This window comes from Branchiostoma belcheri, unplaced genomic scaffold, assembly GCF_001625305.1.
Source record: "Branchiostoma belcheri isolate BF01 breed outbred unplaced genomic scaffold, Haploidv18h27 scaffold3, whole genome shotgun sequence".
NCBI classification, from domain to species: Eukaryota; Metazoa; Chordata; class Leptocardii; order Amphioxiformes; family Branchiostomatidae; genus Branchiostoma; species Branchiostoma belcheri.
The window spans coordinates 5,879,531-5,900,833 of NW_017803909.1; the positions used below are offsets into that span (position 1 = coordinate 5,879,531).

The following is a 21,303-nucleotide window of genomic DNA, read 5'->3' on the forward strand; positions in this document are numbered from 1 at the left end:
CACATGCACAGGATAGGTACTAGGGGGTTCGTAGCGTAGTAAACTCTTGCATATTGGCCCTAACGTTAGGAATAATTACGAAGTAGCTAACACTCAGTCCGAAAGTTTGGAAAACACACGCATTGACGAGGTAAAACTTGGATTATCTGTCCAAATCTACGAGCAGCGCCATGTAGCTTGTGTTATCATGACCCCTTTGGTCCGAAAATGGAACTAGAAAAACAGGACGACAACGAGACTCAGAACGCCCTCCGGCGAGCATTATTGCACAGAACTCAAATAGAGAAATAGATTAAGGTGGTATTAGGCGATGCTTACCTGGTTTTCTCTTGCTGTGTGGCGGTACAGCTAGTAGTACAGTCAATCACACGTTCACAGCCGTCGTCTCTCGGGTAGTACAGCACGACAGCCGTACAGCACGACCAGCACGAGAGTTTGACAGCTCGCTTGTGTCTGGCGCAGCGACACACCTCTACTGATTAGTAAGGCCAGATCTGACACGCATGGCTACATTTGAATAGAGAAGTCCTCTCACGCGATTGGTCACCACACTTAACGCTATTGTGACGTACAAGGAAACAAGTGAGAGTCGGTGGTGGCACGGGGATTCCCCGTGACGTCAGAAGACGCGTCTTAAGACAAAACAGACAACAGGTGCAACCACTTGTCCCTAAGATAGGACGTTAAATGGAGGTCCCGTGTTTGGGGAGAGCCACACCACACGCACGTTAAAGAACCAACCGCACTTGTCGAAAAGAGCAGGGGACCTTCCCGGTGTGAGTGGTTCAAACCTTACAGTCCGGTACCGATCTTACGCAGCTTGTACATGTACGTACATGTACAAAACTGGTGTGTTACGCCTAAAGGTGGTTTACCGGTTATGCGAAACAAACAAACTACTCGGTAAGAAGATACAAGGAAGCAGTTGAAGTTTGGTGGCGGCACGGGGATTCCTGGTGCATGACGTCAGACTGTGTTTCGAACCAGAAGCAAAGACGCAAAGACGCAATACGAATATGTCTGAACTCAGAGAGATATCGATTTCAAACCTTACATGACAAAAACAAGTTCAGGCTAGTGTCTAGAGATGGGGATTTCTCGTGCGAAAAGTTCAAGGACTATAGGAGGCTACGTGTACTCTAGCTCTGTAGCTAGGTCTTATACAACAGTATTTTATTAATAAGTTATCATTACTGTACAAGTAACAGCAGCCGTGTAAGGAAGCAAGTATTGGCATTTTAATTTATACTATAAAGGCTTCCACCTACTTTTTTTATTCATAAAAACATAACAAGGACAGTGTGGCGCTGCGCTCAAGTTAACAACTTATATTAACAGCGCCACACAACAAAAAGGTACAATGAACATTTAAATATACAAAGTTGACATCTGTGCGCCGTAGTCCCACCACCCCAAGACATTAAAATGTTAAATTAAATGCTAACAGAGCTATTTGAAAGATAAGATTACATGGTAACCTCCTATATCTCATTGGCGGAAAAACATCCGCCAATCAGAGCTAGGAGGGGAAATTTAGGCCCGTTAACACTTACGTAGTTAACGTTAACGATTCCACCTTTCCCCTGCTGCCTAACCCCGTTATCAATCAATAGAGAGAATCGGTAGCCAAGCGGCTTCTCCAGTGTCCCCGGTGGCAAACGATTTTAGGCCTGGTCGAGACCTTCAAACACTTTCCGCTAGGGGGCAGTCCTGAGCTGCAAATATTCTCCTAGCCAATGGATACAGGCGGCCAACAGGTTAAAGTCCCCTTGCCCCACCGAATCTGCTTGGAGATTACAACTGGCTACACTTGGTTCTCCCTACACCATAGCCAACGTCTGCAGTACCTGTAACATTTTGGCAGGTGGCGCTGCAGCGCCAAGGCTGCTTTCCAAGTGTTTTTCGTGTTTCGTCACGTAAGGACTACAGAAACGTCCTGATGTAACTCCAGACTTTGGTTGCATAAAACGAAGATTAACCATATCCATCCATTTACCAAGCAGATGAAACTATTAGATGCATGTATTATATTACAGTGCGATGTCCAGTGCATGACCTATGGGTCAGTATCTCAATGTTGGTCCGGATCCCTGAAAAGGAGAGAGGTCTGGAATTTCTAACATCAAGTTATGTTCTGGTCAGAGAGAAATGAAAGTCTGCGAATTCCAGACGGTTAACAGCGCGTCTTGTCAATGTAATACGCTACTCATACATTACGTGCACCGTACAAACAATCAGCACACGAGGAACATGTCTGTGTCTGGCCATGCATGTTGCGTGACTGTAACTCTATCGGCCCGTGTGTTGGGTAGAGATTGTATTGGAAACCACGACAGGTGAGACATACCCAGAGTGGGAGGCCTGCATGCCCTTTTTCGTGAGGCGTAATCAGGCCTTTTTAGTCTACGCAATCCGTAGGCTACCCCATGGCCCAAAATCAACGTAATTCGTAATAGAACAATAACCGCAAAGCGTAAAGTCGTAATCAGCTCTGAGACTTTAATTCGCGGAAATTTTGCGTAATTCGTAATCACTACCCCCATGCAGACCCTCAGACTGTACAGCACGGCATGGTGGCTGACATGGGAGACAGCACGTTTGGTATACCTGGCACGGCAAACATCTCATCACCAGAGGCATCCCCTAATATACGTAATGACCAATCAGTTAGGGTTATGGTCTGAACTAACAATATGCCTTCAGCTTTAGTCCATTTGGTCCAGGACCCTGCTTGGTTTTTCACAGACCGTACGGCGCATGTTCCCTTAAAACGACAGGTTGTAATTTACGTATTATTTTATGGATGGCACTCTCTGAACTACAAATCTTATGCGGGATTGTGGATATGAGAATGAAACAGCCTAAAAATGAAAAAGACGGTTTTGCGATTTCGATAACGAGAGCACGAATATTATATTTGTTATATTTGAACAAAAGAAAAATAACCAAGATTGTGGAATGTGGGAGGGTTCTATCAATACTTTGTGAGGTTTTATATAATAGAAACCAATCAGTAATATCGATTATGCCTCTCTATTTTGGGACAAAAGAAACACAAGTTTTGTCTTTTCTTACGCCTGTGTTCCAACTTCCATCCCCAGGGTATTTTCACACAACGAAGATCCTTCTAGAAAGACATGTGGTGGGGTTCTATCAATAGTTTGTGAGGTCTTGTATAATAGATACCAATTAGTCTCTATTATGTCTCTCTATATTGGGAGAAATGAAACACAAGGTTATAATCAACCAAGATTGCCGTCTTTTCTTACGCCTGTGTTCCAACTTCCATCTCCAGGGTATTTTCGAACAACGAAGATCCTTCTAGAAAGAAATGTGGGAGGGTTCTATCAATAGCTTGTGAGGTCTTGTATAATACTAGTAGATACCAATCAGTGTCGATTATGTCTCTCCTTAGCACACGTTTTTCACTTCATTAAGCGGTCTTTGACGGTGCTTGTTAATTATAGAACCTCAGTCAGGCCTCCTAATGAGCCAACTAGTGAGCCTGACGACAATGTGCAGACATGGATATCGTTCAGTAGTTCTTACGTAGCCTCGGGGGATGGTTATATATCCAAAATGTTTCATAACTTATATCTTAACGGGTATCTAAAGGTTGGTCATTACATACGCGGTTTGATCCAAGACTTGGTGGCAGAAGTGACATGTTGTTTTTGACAACCTTAGTATATCGTCCGACAGAGCGACGTAACGTTATGACTCATTCGCGCATGACTACAAGTTCAACGGCCTCTAGGATGAACAGATCTAGATTTCTGAGATAAATTTGGCTCACTGATCGATGCCTTTGCTGTCTCAGTGATTTGTGTGATGGATATCTGCTATCGATGGCTTTATGATATATAGTCAAGTTAGATTATTTTTTTTCGCGATATTCCAATATTTCACATAGTTCTTTCATTGATTTTTTCTTATTCATTTACACTCTAGTTTATGCAGTCATATATAAAAACTTGTACATTATCATGTAAGCCATGTTCCATATATATACATGTACTATATCAACTTTTGAAATAGAAGGTTATTTTCGATACATAAAACTTCTAGGTAATACTGTAGACGTGAGAGTAGATGCTAGCTAGATATGTAGTACTGAAGAGTTTGCCATGCATTGTACCTGTTACAATTGTTGTGCAATTAAGATTGACTTGACTTGACTTTATTCAGCCAGTCATTTTTCGCTAAATTTAGATTCACATCTCCGCGATGCCCCAATTTTCACATCATCCTTTCCCTCATTAGTTTTTTTCTTCTTCATTTATTCAACCAGTCCTTTTATACACTAATCTGAGTGGGGTCGGTAGCGCGTTCGGCTCACACCCAGAGGTCGCGGGTTCGAACCCTGCCCATGTCACCGATCTTGTGCCCTCGGGAAAGGCACTTAACACGAGTTTCCTCACTTCTCTCAGGTGGAAATGAGTACCTAGCTTCGGTTAGGGACGTCCCTCGGATAGGACGTTAAATGCAGGTCCCCACACCCCACGCATGTTAAAGAACCCACCACACTTATCGTAACAAACAAAATCTGTATGCGACTTTCTTCTAAGTAAACGTAACGACGTTACAGTACACGTTTAACCACAATAAAGAAATGCAAACAATTAACGTTATATAACGTTATGAATAACACTTCTGTTCTTTGTGACAATGCCAGCATCTCTTTAGATTTTATGTAAGTTTTTTTTACAGCGTCTTAATCCCCAAGACGACCGGTCGGGCGAACGTTAAGGAGGGTCGGGTCTTAACTTTGTTGTATTCATGTGCGTCGGGAGGCTTCGCAAACACAACACGCTTGCTGATACAACACAATTGTGCTACGCCAGAGGAGCATGTCGCGTCTGTGAGCTAAAGATTTCTCCGTCGACCGAGCATAGCGGAGTGAAGAAGGTGTTGGGCCGGTAACCTTGGAGTGTGGCTGCGCAAACAAGAGACCTCACCAACCCTTTCTGAAGTAGTGTGGTTATGACTGCCAGACGCTAGCCTCCACTAGGCCTTCCTTCGGGGGTATGGATCCTAGAATTCGGTAAAAAAGGGAAATAGTTGGCAGAAGCTAACCTCCACCAGGCCTTCCTACGGGGGTACGGATCCTAGAATTCGGTAAAAAGGGAAATAGTTGGCAGAAGCTAGCCTCCACCAGGCCTTCCTACGGGGGTACGGATCCTAGAATTCGGTAAAAAAAGGAAATAGTTGGTCAGGAGAGTCAGTCCTTTTTTTAAAACTCTACACTGGCTAAACTCTCCTGGTCATTTGGATGTTACAAACTCTATTACATCACATTGTAGGTCTAATAAAAAATTAGGCGATGTCTCAAAATCGTGTATTTGATTCATCAGCTCTTATCTTTGTATAAATTTTGATATTCATCTGGGATTTCTTTCTGTTAAGTATTCCTAATATCAGAACCAACATTAAGTAGAAATGGCCAAGACGACCATAGGAGGTGGTCCACTAGTCAAAAAGCTCTTAGGGCTTAGCAAAAATGACAATGAAGAGTCTTTTTCACATCCTTAAGGCGTAAATATTCCCGTATAGTGCCTTATCCGTCTTAGAAAGATGCTTAAAGTTTTAAGGGATCTTCAGTGTCAAGTTACCACGACGACTAACACTTTCAGATTAGTGAGAGGTTAGGCCACAGCAAGTAATTTTTATGGATGACATCAGCACGCGCTTTAATTTTCGCCTGATTTTTTGGGGAAAAACAAGAAATTTTGTTGCCTTCTGACAGTGGTCAACATGCCGAAAATGGGCAAATATGTCTGTTGCCATGACAGAAGGACAGAAGGTGGATGGCAGATAACTATAAAGAGAGGAGACAAGAAAAGGCTCTGATTTAATGTTGTTTTTTTACTTTGATGCAGTGATATGTGATGTTGGCTGAGTGTATGTGATGTTCCCACTGAATCAAAACCATTTGTACAATGATTGAGTCAAAATTTTAAAGTAGGAACCTTGCTTTTTCGGCCCGCTTTGTTTTTTTTCGCCTGCTCGCATTAGATTTAGAGTCTGCGGAGGATGTCATCCATAAAATTTACGTGCTGTGGCCTAAGGGGAGAAAATTTAAGACGAGGTGTGGTCAGCACACAGTAAGTAGATGACGTCAAGTTTGCCCTACCGGTTTTTTTCATTCTTCCGTTTGAGAATGACGCATTCCTGACAAGTACCCACTCTAACTTCCCATGATGGGGAGAGGTATTTTGCTGTCTAAAATTCAGGGTCGGTGAGCGCTTTGATACCTCAAAACCCTTTTCTCCGTCAACACTATGGTGGTCAGTATGGCGGCGGCCGCCCTTTGATGGGTCGGGTCAGTAGGGTCAGAAGTGGCGAGCATGTGGAATGTTAGTAGCCTCTACCAGGCACCGCGGATCGCTGGAAAAATAGTAGAAATTGGCCAAAATAAAGGGATAGTATACCCGTGGGTCGCACATTGGATCTTCTATGGCCCAGGATATACTTTCCCTTTTTTTCGGCCAATTTCTACTATTTTTCCAGCGATCCGCGGTGCCTGGTAGAGGCTAGTGGAATGTACCTATCAAGACCATGTGTCATATTAAAGGGAAAGCATGAGTGTAACTATAATACTGCTTGGTTTTCTTGTTCACTACCAACCATGATGACTATATATATATCTCCGTTCTTTTTAAAGAAGTGTTAAAGTTGTTGTGGGGTCGTGTAGCGTAGCGGCAGAGTGCTCGACTCGGAATCAAGAGGTCCCGGGTTCGAGTCCTGACATGCCACCGATCTTGTGCCCTTGGGAAAGCGCGCACTTTACATGACTTTCCTCACTTCACTCAGGTGAAAATGAGTATTGTATTGTCCCCTGTGTTGGTGGCGGCATTAATATAAGTTGAAAAACTTGAGTGTGCCGTCACCACGTCCTGTGATCAGATGTTGGAATATATAAAAAATTGTCCTAGCGGGCTCCAGTAGTGAAGGCGCGGTCACTTGTGTTGTACCACAGTATGTGTACAGGTGGACAGATAAAAGTGTCTTGAGTAGAGAAAAGTGTTCCGGGTAGGTGCACTTCAACATTGCTTGCAGGAAAGTCTCCTCTCCCAAGAAAATAACCATCTGTCAATGACATTTTGAAAAGACTTAGGAAGTATAGAATATATCACATATACCAAGTGCGTAGACGTATGTATACAATACAGCTCGAGGTTCATCGTCACCATGCTTACGTGTTCGTTGTTATGCTTTGTTTGTAATGCATGGTTTTGGGATGTTTCTTTGCTCAAAATACCGTCAATACGTTCAAGCAAACTGTTCACAAGCTGTCAGTCAGGCGAGCGAAAATCTTTCGATCCTTGTCGCCCTGTGAAAGAGCGTTGTTCGCCCGCGACATGTGACCAGTTGGGCGCGGATAACTTAGAGATGCGGTCATAAGAAGTTAGGCTTGAGAACACACGTTCGTGTTACTTTACCATGACGGCAACGTCCTATCGGTCACTAGCGAGTTAAAACCCCATTCAAAGGACAAACAAAATGGTTAGATGCCCTTCCTAATTCACTCAAATCTCTCTCTCTCTCTCTCTCTCTCTCTCTCTATCTCTCTCCCTCTCCCAACTCAATTCAATAGATCGAATGCCTTAGGATTGTAAAATAAACAAGCAGATAATCGTACAGAAGAGTTGCTATGTCTCCATGATACAAAGCTACATCGCAGGAAAAAAAAGCTTGTTTCTTTTGCCAGTGTAGCGTGCATGGTTTGCTAGCAACCGCGACACAACCTACAAAATCTGCTCATTCGTGAAATTTAGCAACAATGGTCAGATGCGCTCCAGTTGGAGAATGCCATGGGAGGTAGGGTCTTCAGTGTCCGGAGTTGCGTGAAAGACCACGCCCACATAAGGACCACCAGTGCTTAAAAGGAGCGCGCGCTGCCCAGTCTGGTCATCTCTTCAACTCCCGACTCCAGAAGGAACAGAAGAAAAGTCGACATGCGTGTGTTTGTGGTCGTCGCTCTGGCCGTCCTGGCCCTGACTGAGTCCGCCCCTTCCAAGCAGAAGAAAGGCTTGGGAGGAACGCTGGTAGCGGAACTTCAGAAGCTGGAGGCCGCCAAGGCTAAGGAGGAGGCTGCGGTACGCTCTTCTCTTGTTTTTTTTTTATGTACAGTTTGTATTATCATGACGTGATGTTATCGTTTTTAGAGAGGTTCTTTCTCCAACCTTTTGCTCGGACGGATAAAAGTTTTCAAAATCACAAATAATTCATTGATATAAGTATCACCGCTGGAGAACTTAATAAGTTGAAATGCCGCTTTAGCGAACTTTTCATGGTTCCCATTCGCGACTGCATCCCGTTTCTGTGGCAGGTGCCCCCTTCGCAGGTTTTGCGTTCCGTGTTGTCTCCACTTTCTGGGCATGGGTTGTGTAGGCGCTTACGGCTCTTCTCTTGTTGCCATTAAACTGAGAAAAACACATTTCTTACTATATATATCTCCCCAGTGTTAGAGCTTGGCTTGCCTTACGATCAAAGACTTTTTTTATATTCCAACATGTAGTCACAAGACGTGGTGACGGCACACTCAAGTTTTATCAACTTATATTAGTGCCGCCACCAACACAGGGGACTCATTTTCACCTGAGTGAAGTGAGGAGAGTCGTGTAAAGTGCCTTTCCCAAGGGCACAAAATCGGTGGCATGTGAGGACTCGAACCCAGGACCTCTAGATCTTGTCCGAGTCGAGCACTCTGCCGCTACGCCAAACGACCCCACAAAGACTTTACTACCCCTTTAATTCCAGTTCCAGTCGGGATGGCCTTCACATCTTACAAACCCGCAGGCACAGAGCTCATTATCCCGCACGCGGCTTCGCCGAGTTCTCCTGAGCTTTCATCATCTGTTGATGGCGTCATAAAGTATTCTCCCACGCGTACTCATTTACTCACTCACGTTACATTCTAGGTTAGCTTCAGCTTCTATCCAAATCACGAAATCTCGTATTTCGTCCAGTATTTTGGATCAGCTTTTTTCCGCAATATCGAACTCAATATATTTGTTATTTAGACCTTGCTTCGTGTCTGTTTATTATGTATGCAGAATCCGGATCAACGTGTTAAATGTTGGTCAACTCCGACGTTGTTCCGACGTTGCTCCGACGTTGTTCCGACGTTGCTCCGACATTACTCTATTTTTTTTCACAACCCCAAGATTTCTTCGAGTGCTACAGTCGCTTTTGCTTTATTCCAGATCGCAGACGTGTTTTTGTTAATTTTCGCCTCAGATTCTGTTACTCGTGTTATAACGGGACCGACACACATGCGTGTTGAATTCTTTCCAGACCGTGCACAAATCGCACGTTTGTTCCCATGACATTCACTGTGAAATTATGTTAGCCGCGCAAAACTACATCACAGAAACAAAACGCTTCTAGTTGTATGTGCTATGCTTTCCTTCTCTTCTGGGATGGGAGGTTTGACTCATGCTATCCATAGTTTTTCAAATGTATTGTAAACGCCTTTTTCCATTGTAAAAGTGGCTGCGAGAATATAAGTTGTACCTAACTTGAGTTAGCAGTCACTTAGTCCATGTCCTTTTATTTGTATTCATCACTGTACATGTGATTCTGAATTTAAAAAATTGCACACATCTTAGGTGTTCCAGCCTTTATCGCTCCAGCTAGTCCCATGTCCACACAACTCATTACGCCTCAAGTGTTGCGGCTCGGTTCGCTCATTATCTGCAAGCAAGGGAGCGAGAACCTCTTCTTTGTTTAACAAAGCAAGGCGGGAGAAGGTTTTTAAAGCGTGGCTTAGGTTGCCATGCGTCTTTGCAATCTTGGAGCTGCACTCAAATCCCGGGTTCCAGACTACACTTGGCAGACAGTAAAAAGCTTATGAATGATAAAAAACGATACTATGGTTTTACAACAGCCTGTAACAGATACTGATAATCGTGCCCCCTCACTCAATGGGGAGTGTTTATGTGTCAATGCAAGGAGGTTGATCGATGACGGGTTTTCTTTCTTTCTTTCTTTCTTTCTTGGCAATGACAACAGGTCAAGACACAGGTTATCAAGGCAGTGTTAAACTGGTATTAGATAACCCACATATACGAACGTGGGGGCAAACATGTAATAAGAAATCTACTATAAATATAAGGGTTCTGACCTTCCCTTCCTTATTTCAGGGCGCGGGGCAGAAGAAACGCGAAGAAGGTGATGACTATGGTCTCCCAGGTAAGGAAGAAGACGAAGAACTATCACTTTAAGTCAAACTAAAAGCTTTCATCAAAGAAATGAGTACTGGTTTAGCATGTATATATAACGTCTTCCATGGTCTAAAAAAGAGAAGTCAAACCCCCTATTAGACATAGTTTTAGACATATCTATAGCTCTAGACAACTACCTTTTATCATGTAGATTTTAGTTATTTTATACTACGTTTGATTGATCTTTTATGTTTGTAATTTGCAATTAGCCCGGGCCCGGGCATGAATTCGCAATAAACTTCAGTATATGCGCATGCAAACTATGACTGGAAAAGAATGAAATGTACAAATGTCATATTAGCTCTCTAAACATTTGGTATGATTATTTTCGATGTATGTTTTCAAACCACGTTGACATCAATCTACAGATTATGATGCTACAATGAAAGGCAGGTCTTCACTGACAAACATCGTTACTATCATTATACATGTATGGCGGACGATGTCTTCCAATGCTTTTTGTATATTTGCAGCGTCGATCCCATCTCTGCAAGGTTCCGATCAACAGTTCATTTCCAGATTCAATTTCAATTTATTCAATCCAACAAAATCGTACAAAAGCAGGGAATGCTAATGCATCCCTGAATTATGTATTCGATTTTTACAATTTGTTAAAAAAACAAGACAGGACAGGTACACAGAAACACACTATACGTATACAAATATGTACAAACACCATTCACTCTACAACAGGAGATAGCCGACATAGGTTTTCAAATATCAGTCATTGTCACTGTCATTGTAGAGTCTTACTGCACAATGTAATAAAGACTTTTTCAGGCGTAGAGTCCTAGCCTTAGGCAAAGTGAACATGTTGCTGTTCCTGAGCTGTCTCCCTGTAGCAGTCGCACATTCAGGGGGAACAAGGTACCTCGAGTCCTTGCCCCCTTCTCCTCTCTTTACTCTTAGAGTCTAGTGGATGAGAGTAGTCTCTCACCCTCCCTACTTTCATTGTTTCAGACGTGGAGATCGCCTTTGACGGGAGCGGTTATGCCTTCCTGGGGGCCCGTCTGGAGCCCTACGCCGCTGTCTGGCTGGTGACGGCTGCCGAGGAATGTAAGTTTAGACATTGCAGCTTTTCGTATACGTTGACTCATTTTTTTAAAGAACGGTAGTACTTACTGCATTGTGTATCAGTTATGACAGATAAGACATGTTTAAGTCAACAATCAGCAAAGCGTTACGGGCAGAATTGGCGTTGACCGGTTGTTCGCTTTGAAATATATTCATTGGAATGAATTTATGTATCATCCAGCTCTTGATAGGAGTTTTCACCGCAAAACTGTCCTATTTTGGGTAAAATTGAATGCAAGCTTTCCTTCACAGTATCAAAAATAAAGCTTTGATTCGCTATTTCTAAACGTGTTGTTATTTTTACTAGCTGACGGCTGGATTGCGGAGGGAGTAAACATCTACCGTGAGTATTGCATTTCATTCATAGTAAAGTCTTGTAGAATGAATGAACCTTATTGCTCGACAATCGTACATGGTACAATGTGTGGCAGTAATACAACACTACAAAACTAAACTATCTTATTACATTTCTTACTACAAACTACTATCTATACAGTATATGAGTTACAATATGTTCATGTATTGATGATATGGTCTCGCTTATGAAATAAAGTGTACAGAAATTGACCTACGTAAGCAGATATGGTAGTAAGACATGACAATAATTCATGGAATGTATCGTACTGTGTACTAGATTGGGTTGAGTGAAAGTACATACATCGACTATTATACAATCTACAATTTACCTTTTCTAGTTGCGGTACATTTTTTGTCAACATGACAGACAACACAACAAAAAAAAGTGATGAATTTTCAGGCGTATTGAAGATGACTCAACATATTGTGCTGAATTCGTAACGTACCAAATGTGTACGTTCCTCAGACATGGGGGCGTTCTTCTTTGAGGGGAGGGACGACTGGATGATGGGATACCTCATGTCAACTGACGAGGCTATCGCCGCTGTGGCCTGCCTGTACGGAGGTAGGAAGAATGTATACAATTTATATTTGCGCGCACGCGTTTGTATGTATGTGATATGTAATGTGTGTGTGTGTGTGTACGTGTGTGTGTATGTCGAGTGCGCGTGTGTGCGTACATGTATGTATGTGTGTGTGTGTGTGTGTGTGTGTGTGTGTGTGTGTGTGCGCGCGCGCGCGTGTGTGTATGTATGTGTGCGCACGTTCGTGTGTATGTATGTGTGCGCACGTTCGTGTGTTTTGTATGTGTGCGCACGTGTGTGTGTATGTATGTGTGCGCACGTGTGTTTATGTATGGATGTGTGCGCACGTGTGTGCGTACATTTGTGCAACTGCTTTGCCGTATGGACCAAGCTGGTAATGCCATATATTATCTCTCTCTTTTGCAGCTGACCCACCACCATGCTCTTACGATGGAACTGGATGCGACATTTCAGGTATGTTCGGCGTTTTACCTGTCGCGAAGTGTCAATAAACACCTTTCAATTGATTAATTAAGAGTTAATCACCCGCCCCGAGGTGAATATGGTGTGATAAAGCCTTGTTAGTTGCTATAACCACCGAATAAAGCCACCGAGTGAGTGCAGCGAACGAGGATCTACTAACGGTGGATGCCCGTCCGTTCTAAAAGTTTAATAGTCAATGTGAGTACGTACTAACATGGATGCCGTCCGATCCAAAGTTAGTCAATGTGAGTACGTACTAACATGGGTAACGTCCGTTCCAAAGTCAATGATGTGAAGTACGTATTAACATGTATGCCGTCCGATCCAAAGTCAATGATGTAAGTACGTACTAACATGGATGCCGTCCGCTCCACCAGCCTACCTCGCCACCCTTGCCGGCAGGGACGACCTGGCCATCTCCGGGTACGGCATGTCCATGGTGGACGCCATCCCCATGGTCGGAGCGAACATCGACGAGAGTGAGTACTGCTGAACTAACGGGGATCGCTTTAGACTCTGTAATCACATGTATGTGATGTACTGTCGTACATAACGGGACCCATGTGTTTGTAAACAGATACCCTTTCGTGATAATCTTATCATTCATTTATTGTCATACCCATTACCATACCAAGTGGTTCTAGTGTTGAAATATTCGTCATTAAAAAGTACTTCTTTATTGCTAGCATAACAAGGATTAGAGGAATAAATCATCAACGTTTGGGTTGTACATTCTGCGCCAGACAAATAATACATGCCGTTTCTTTATATTTCAGATGGTGTGATCGACGAAGCTGGTAAGTTTTATACGTTATTAGGATTACTTTATCAGCTTCTTTATGTTCAATAGCAAGATGGTCAGTTTAGAGTTTTAAAAATTTCTCTAAAGAATTTATTTAGCGTCACAGTATAATAGTCCCTACGACTGTATACTCCTATATATACAATAGAAATAGCTAGGGGTAACTCCCAGTATATGGGACCAAAATCGTAATATTCAAAACTGCTATCTGACAGTGTCGATGTTTGATTTTTGATTTGATTTTATTAGTTTGCACATAAACAAAACAGACAATAATAATAATACAAAACATGGATAAAACAGGTGCAGGAGGAGGGGAGAAGCATGGAATGCTTATACAAGGCCCTCCTCCTCTAAACTATACAAAATTAAATATAATCAATATGTTGCCCATATGTGTTATACATGTCTGTCAAAGCCATATATTGTATATCTTTACATCGCAGGTGTGCATGCGGCTGCTGCGGAGAAGGGCGAGTACCACGAGGGACACCTGGTGCTGTACGATGACGCCGTGGCCGGAGTGTCCGAGGCTCTCGGCGGTAAGGCTATATCCTCTCCTCCGCTCAACTTTCTGAATATCGCCGGTATAACATACTGGGTATAGCCAGCTTTCGGCGTAACACACCAACTTCTCAGACGCGCAGCACGCCGGCAGTAGCTAGTTATACCGTGGTTATACTTTAAGTTCACGGTAGCCAAATTTCACGGTCTGAGAAAAATGGACATGTTCATGGAACTATATGTTCACTGTGGTGACAGGTGCAGGAAAAAGAACGTCCAGGAATGATTTGTTAACCGTATTGATACGTTCACTGTACAGAAGTGACAGTGAAAACAGTGAACATAGATTTAAAGTACAGTGAAAAATCAGGACTTACAGTACAACACTGAACGACCTGTTTGTTACACCTGACCTAGCTTTGCACATCTAACTGTAACTTAGTGTAAGCGTTGTTAAATTAGAGCTCTCTGGTGAATATGCACGTGCTGTACATAGGTGGGAGCGATATTTCCACCACTGCACGAAAAGTTGGATTTACCAAAAGTAGTAAACTCAGGTAATGTTTACTTATTGGCTTAACAATTGTAGTAGATAAAAGTCTAGTCCAGTGATTTCATTTACAATCTCTCTTAAGTCCAGAGTCACATAGACTTTTATTTACTACCATTGTAAAGTCCAGTAGTGTTTATTTTAAAAAATAAACAAAGTAAACATAACCTAACTTTACTGGTGAATCCAAGGTTTCGTGCCGTGCACTTTACGACATTTAATATCGAAAAAGAGTGTTTGAACTCCTCATTACCTGGTTGATAACTCTGGAACACGAAGGCATGACTATTTCTTATCCTTACTGAGTTGGTACTTAAACCGTCTGTCACGTTGTTTGGGTTTTCTATTTGTTCACAACGAGTTGTTTCATTTTCTCTTGTAGTTGACTCCCCGATACCGGAGAAGAAGGAGGTGGCCAAGAAGAAGAGCACAGAGGTATTTCATTCATTCAATATATCAGCATCTGTACGTACATTATTTATATTTACCGAAGGAAAACATATTGTTTTTGCTCTGTTTCTTCCTCTTCTTCTCCAAACAGTGACCTCTGATCTGACCAATGACATGATTTATTGACGTCTGTCACCATGGTGACTGGTGTTGGCTTACATAATGTTGCAATTTCATGGTCTGCTCTGCTCCTGTCACCATATACTAGTAGTACATGTAAGTGAATGTGTTTGAGTAAGAATTAACAGAGCAGACCATATCCAAAGGTAAAAATTATACAGTAATGGCTTTGCAAATATTACTTCTCTAAGCTTTCATTTCTAATTCTATTACCTTCAACGCCAAACAATTTCAGTAAATGGTACTCAGAAAGACTATAGTACGACAATCGTGTCTTATTTTACCTACAGATTGCCGAAGTGCTGCAGAAGCTCCGTGAGTACGTCCGCGACCTCAACAACCGGAAGTAGAAACCTGGACTGACCCCTGACCCGGAACTGATTGGAGAATAGACATAGACATCAACACCTGTCTCTCATCATTTTTTTGAGAAGGATTTTCGACTCTGATAAATGGATTACGAATAGTGAAATCTCCGATCTTTTGAATTGATTAGAAATTGTAATATTTTAGATGAATTTTTTTTTTCTTAGCTGTACATACTGCAGCAAATTGACTCTCCTCTATCTCTACCATTGCGAATTGTACCACCTACCAGAGTGCATGATACTTCGCTGATACTTGAAATTTGATATTTTCTTTATCTTTCACTAGAAATAAAAAAGCATCTCACTGCAAACTGTTGTTTGTTTCTTTGTAAGACTAGAAACACTGTAGCTCTTAACTGCATCGAATGCTATAGATTAAGTGTAATGCCTATGTTAGAAGCGAAATAAAAATCAATATGAATATCAGGTTGGCACTAGGTACTTAAGAGGTAAGTGGTGACTTCGAATTCCTTTTACTATTATTAATACAGCAGGACGAAAATGAAGGAAAGCATATTAGTCATTTCTTCCCCTTTCAAACATATGTGGACTTAGAAATGCACCATGGTAGCCTAGCGACTACTGAATGTAGCATGCAACAAACCAAGGAGCTTTCCTTTGTCCTTGAACAAACAAAGCATTAGTCCAGACGCCAGGCTAAAACATGGCCGCAATGGCCATCCCTCGGGGTGCCAGGTATCTGTGATTCAAGCTTGGAGATTTTTAAAAGCTTAAAAGCTTGAGATTTCATTTTTTACCGCTTTTAAATGGCATTCGGGTGTGACAGTCAACCCAGCCATTGGCCAATAATAACGTGGTCTTCGAAGTGTGGAGAAATGTTCGTGGGAAAGTTTTTTTCGGTCCCTCAGGCGGCAGTGCCTCACTACCGTAGACTTTACCTAGCGATTCGAAATCCCCCGAGAATTTTTCTTTAGGCCGCAGCAAGTAAGTTTTATGGATGACATTCTCATTAGATTCCAAATCTAATGCGAGCGGACGAAAAAAACAAGGCGGGCCGAAAAAAAAAGTTCCTACAATATTCAAAATTTTGACTCAATCATTGTACAACTGGTTTTCATTCAGTAGGAACGTCACATATACACAGCCAACATCACATATCACTGCATAAAAGTAAGAAACAAAACATTTAATCAGAACCTGTTCAGGTCTCCTCTCTTCAAAGTTATCTGCCATCCACCTACCGGCATGGTAACATACATTTTTGCCCATTTTCGGCATGTTGACCACTGTCAGAAGGCAACAAAATTTCTTGTTTTTGTTTCCAAAATCAGGCGAAAATTAATGCGCGAGCTGATGTCATCCATGAAAATTACTTGCTGTGGCCTTAATCCTGTATCCTATTGAAACTGTCGGCGACTCCCATGTCCATGATCCTTCCTTCCCATATTGCATTTTTGGGCTTTACTGTCAAAGATTTGTTGTCTTTAGTCCCATTTCACTGATCCTCGTCCTTCCCTCGACCCTTGCAGAGGTTTTGTTGCGAGAATTCAAGACACAAAGAGTTTGAGCTGGGCTTACTGTCAAGATTGTTGACGTTTCCAATGTACCGAGACTAGCGAGGATTTCAGACCACCTTTTCAAAGGCTGCTGTGCCAGTACAAACAAACGCACACACAGAGGAAAGTGACTCACCTGAAACCTGTCAGCTGTCACGGAGGAATGGTTCGGTACGGGACTAGTGACCAAGCGTGTCATGGAGAGAGAGAGAGAGAGAGAGAGAGAGAGACAGAGAGACAGAGAGGCAGAGAGACAAAGAGAGAGAGAGAGACACATAGACAGAGACACAGAGAGAGAGAGAGAGGGAGAGAGAAAGAAAGAACGAAAGAGAGAGAGAGAGAGAGAGTGTGTGTGTGTGTGTGTGATAGAGAGAGACAGAGTGAGACATTGACACAGACAGAGAGAAAGAGAGAGAGAGAGAGTGTGTGTGTGTGTGTGATAGAGAGAGTGAGAGAGAGAGAGAGAGAGCAATTAAGAAACGTTCTCACTTTCAGCAGATAAAGGGGTCCTCGAAAATTTAATGAAGCCCTATACAGAAGCATGTGATTCATACAAGTTGTATGGAGCTTAAGATGCAACCCCCACACATATAATCCAAGCTCGTTATCAGTAATGAGCCATCGTTAGTTCTATATAAGGGATAGAAATTAGGTCACACTCCGGCTCGTGGCCTGTGTTTCATAATATTTTTATAGAAGTGATGCATAGAAACATTCCAGGTGGAGTTGAATGTCTTGTTTGTTTGTTTGTTTATGATTTGCACAACAGCAATAAAAATTATACATAACAAATTAATTATGGATAAAAAAGGTGCAGGAGGAGGGAAAAAAAGCTTATTTAGCTTATGCTAAGCCCTCCTCCTCTATACTAACCAAAACTAAACATAATTGAATTGAAATAAGGCATATACATACATAAGGAATTGTTATCAAAATAATTCATACAAGGGCAAAATGATACAATAACAATAATGAAACAGTAGTATACATAAATTGAGATGAAATGAAATTGATATGAAATAATACATACATACATAAGGAATTGTAAGCATAACAATTCAAATATAGGCAAAATGAACAATAACAATAATGAAACAATAGTGTACATAAATATACAGTACAATTTTACGGAATACAGTACACTTCTATTAGTATACAGTACAATTTTACGAAATACAGTGCAATCGTATTAGTAACAATCAGTGCAATTTTACGGAATACAATCCAATCGTATTAGTATACAGTGCAATTTTACTAGTGAAATTGCACTGCATTCCGTAAAATTGCACTGTATACTCTGGCACCCCTGTGAAGCGCATGGATGTACAATAAAGGTTGTTGCTTATTCTAATAATATCTCTGAGACAGCATCTGTATCTACAAGTCTTTTCCATCCTTGTAGATTGTGTGGAAAGGACTTTTCACATGTTTATTGTTCGCCTGGCATCGCTAGCCTCCACCAGGCCTTCCTACGGGAATACGGATGGTAGAATTCGACAAAAACAAGAGAGTAAAATTGGCCAAGGGAGTCCGGCCGCGGGGAGATAGTTTCTTTCCCTCCGCGCGGCCAGTCAAACCTACAAGGCGGCCAAACTCCCCTGGCAAATATTCTCCTATATATAGCCAGCGTAGTTAGTCTGGTAAAGACTATCGCTATGCTGACATGTTCTTTCTTTGTTCGACAGTCACTCACCACTCACCCGTATCACAAGGTCACAGGTGTGGAGAAAGACGCGCCCTTCTGCAGCTTATGTAGCGTGTAAGTCGCTTTGGCAACCAAAGACGCAAATCTTGATGTTTATCCCTAGTTGGTGAGGTATAATCTTGTGACTTTCCGTTTGCGTAAACTCCAGGTACGCACTGATTGGCCGTTGCCATTTTAAGAAAGGGCGCACCCACCTGTACTTACGTTCTACCTGTACGTAAGTTCTACCACACAAGCACCGAACTTCTACCTCGCCCGTACCAGAAGAACGAGATCAAAATGCGCCTGCTTGTGTTTGCGGCTCTGGCCGCCGCCTTGGTACTGGCCGAGTCCGCTGCTCTGGACAAGAAAGACCTCAGCAAGGTGTTACTGCAGGAACTTCAGGAGATGGTCTCTGCTAAGGAGAAGCAGGAACAGGTGTGGTACTGCCTTCTTCCATGAATTGTTCTCTAACTTATTGTTCTCTAACTCACTAATACATTCGTATCTTGTTATTGGATTGTGTTGTTATTTTATGCCCGATGTTGCATTCGAACGTCTGGGTCGACCAACGAAGTACAGTATACACACTCAGGTTCAAGGTATGGGAGAACATTCGCCTCGCCCGCCTGGTACTGATTCGCTGGGTTGTAACTCGAATTTCGAAGAGTGATCTCAACTTGACATAGGCGTATGGAATGATACCCTGCGTACCAGCTCTTGCAAACTTGATTTTTGGACTGCCGCAAAGTTCGCTTTCTAGTAACCCTGTATCAGGCCAGAGAACAGAGTTTTGCATGGTTGAGCGGGATGGCTCCCTGTGTGGCACACGGCATAGTTCTGCTGCACAGTCACACACGACACGCTTCGACGAGCATGTCCGTGCCATGGTCATGTTGACTCAGCCAACAACCGCATGTCAGCATAATCTCCAAGCAGATATTTAGGTGGCCGCAAAAGACAGTATCAAATTGGCCATTCAACCAGTTGGGTGGCAAATGGATGCAGTCTGGCCAATGGATACAGGCCTGGCCAACTTGACACTGTCTTTTGCGGCCTCTTAAACATCTGCTTGGAAATTATGTCAGAAGTGCTAGAGTCAATTTGCTCCCGTTATGGCAGGTTTGCATTTTCTCTTTTGATACCGAAGAGCAGACGAGAAGATAACAAGAGATGAGTTACTGACATGCTTGTCTCTATCCTCAGGCCCGGCCCAAGGGTGACCAGGATAAGAGGCAGGACGACGACGATGGACTCCCAGGTAAGACGATAGCATTCTTCAAATCCTGATCTTCTTTTTTAGTATGTACAAATTCCAAATGTGTAATAGGCAGAACCCTGGCACATACACTGGGCCGGTATACTGTTTTGTCAGCGTAGATTTAGGAAGCGTATCTCTGAGTTTGAAAACATTACCGTATATCAGTTACCAAGTCCACGAAACAAGTGATGCATTTAACCCACATGATGTTTCAATTTTATTCTAGCCATGTCGCCAATTTCACTCAAGATACTGATATATAAATTACAAAGGTGTAGATAATCGATGAATGATAAGTGTGCCCACTGCACTATAGTTTAGTTGGCTGCTTGAAAGAATTAGAGCTTCAACGCAAGAGCTTCAACCCTTACATCAAATATTATTCATAATCTTGCCATTAGTATGTGATGGTTCGAATAACTCGGGAGCTGATGCTCAACTCGGATATTTCAAACACTACTAGTATTTGTTTCATTCATTCATTCATCCATTCAAAAAATCATTCATTCATTCGTTCGTTCGTTCATTCATTCGTTCATTCATTCATTCGTTCATTCATTCATTCGTTCAATCAATCATTCATTCATTCATTAAATAATTCGTTCATTCATTCATTCATTTATTCATTCATTCATTAAATAATTCGTTCGTTCATTTATTCATCCATTCATTAAATAATTCGTTCGTTCATTCATTCATTCAATCGTTCGTTCATTCATTTATTCGTTTATTCATCCATTCATTCCTTCATTCGTTCATTCATTCATGCATTCATTCTTTCTTTATTTATTTATTTCCTCTCATAGGAGCGCAGTGTCACACTAATACAAAATAATAGTAACTTTACACGTGCTAATTAAAATATGTTAAATATATCTTGTAGGATAGGATGATCAAACGATCATAATGTCGGCCATTAAAAGTTGTTCACTTTACGTCACGTATTACGTCACACATTCATTCACACATTCATTCATTCAGTAATTAATTCGTCCGTGCAGGCCATCATTCACCTACAAAATGTATCTGTTTGTTTGTTCGCTCATCAATTTGTCCGCTTCTTTTCAGACATGCACGTGATATTTGAGGACTGCCGTGACCGCGCGTTTATCGGTGTCCTGCTCTCTCCAGACGAGGCCGTGAGCCTGGTGCAAGCCGCGGAGCAGAGTGAGTTTCAGGCTCTCATTATCAATCTGTATCGGTATCTGTATAGCCGGTATAACCGCCCTTCGGCGTAACATACCAGCTTCTGTATCTGTATAGCCGGTATAGCCGCCCTTCGGCGTAACACACCAGCTTCTGTATCTGTATAGCCGGTATAACCGCCCTTAGGCGTAACACACCAGCTTCTGTATCTGCTTAGCTTAGCTTTGAACAAAA

At 42.2% G+C, this 21,303-nt stretch overlaps 2 protein-coding genes across 2 annotated transcripts in view; both read left to right on the plus strand.

The window, feature by feature from the left end:
* Positions 1 to 7,900: 7,900 nt before the first annotated feature.
* LOC109473398 lies at positions 7,901 to 15,772 on the plus strand. The gene is made up of 11 exons (XM_019773257.1): positions 7,901 to 8,099; positions 10,149 to 10,197; positions 11,190 to 11,285; positions 11,611 to 11,646; positions 12,127 to 12,225; positions 12,611 to 12,658; positions 13,045 to 13,146; positions 13,444 to 13,464; positions 13,916 to 14,011; positions 14,906 to 14,958; positions 15,384 to 15,772. The coding sequence occupies exons 1-11, from the start codon at positions 7,959 to 7,961 to the stop codon at positions 15,441 to 15,443; spliced, it is 801 nt and encodes a 266-aa protein (XP_019628816.1). The 5' UTR covers positions 7,901 to 7,958; the 3' UTR covers positions 15,444 to 15,772.
* Positions 15,773 to 18,714: 2,942 nt separating this feature from the next.
* The window catches only part of LOC109473471, a 6,822-nt gene continuing 4,233 nt past the window's right edge, over positions 18,715 to 21,303 (plus strand). The window contains exons 1-3 of the mRNA XM_019773332.1: positions 18,715 to 19,100; positions 19,869 to 19,923; positions 20,992 to 21,090. Coding sequence (XP_019628891.1) covers positions 18,963 to 19,100; positions 19,869 to 19,923; positions 20,992 to 21,090 — 292 coding nt within the window. The 5' untranslated portion in view covers positions 18,715 to 18,962. The remainder of the gene's footprint in view (positions 19,101 to 19,868; positions 19,924 to 20,991; positions 21,091 to 21,303) is intronic.

Bases quoted from the DNA above. Each gene is read 5' to 3' on its own strand.
- LOC109473398 (XM_019773257.1), top strand. From the start codon at position 7,959: ATGCGTGTGTTTGTGGTCGTCGCTCTGGCCGTCCTGGCCCTGACTGAG. The intron at 11,647-12,126 runs GTGAGTATTGCA...TACGTTCCTCAG, and splicing joins GGAGGGAGTAAACATCTACC to ACATGGGGGCGTTCTTCTTT. The intron at 14,959-15,383 runs GTATTTCATTCA...TTTTACCTACAG, and splicing joins CCAAGAAGAAGAGCACAGAG to ATTGCCGAAGTGCTGCAGAA.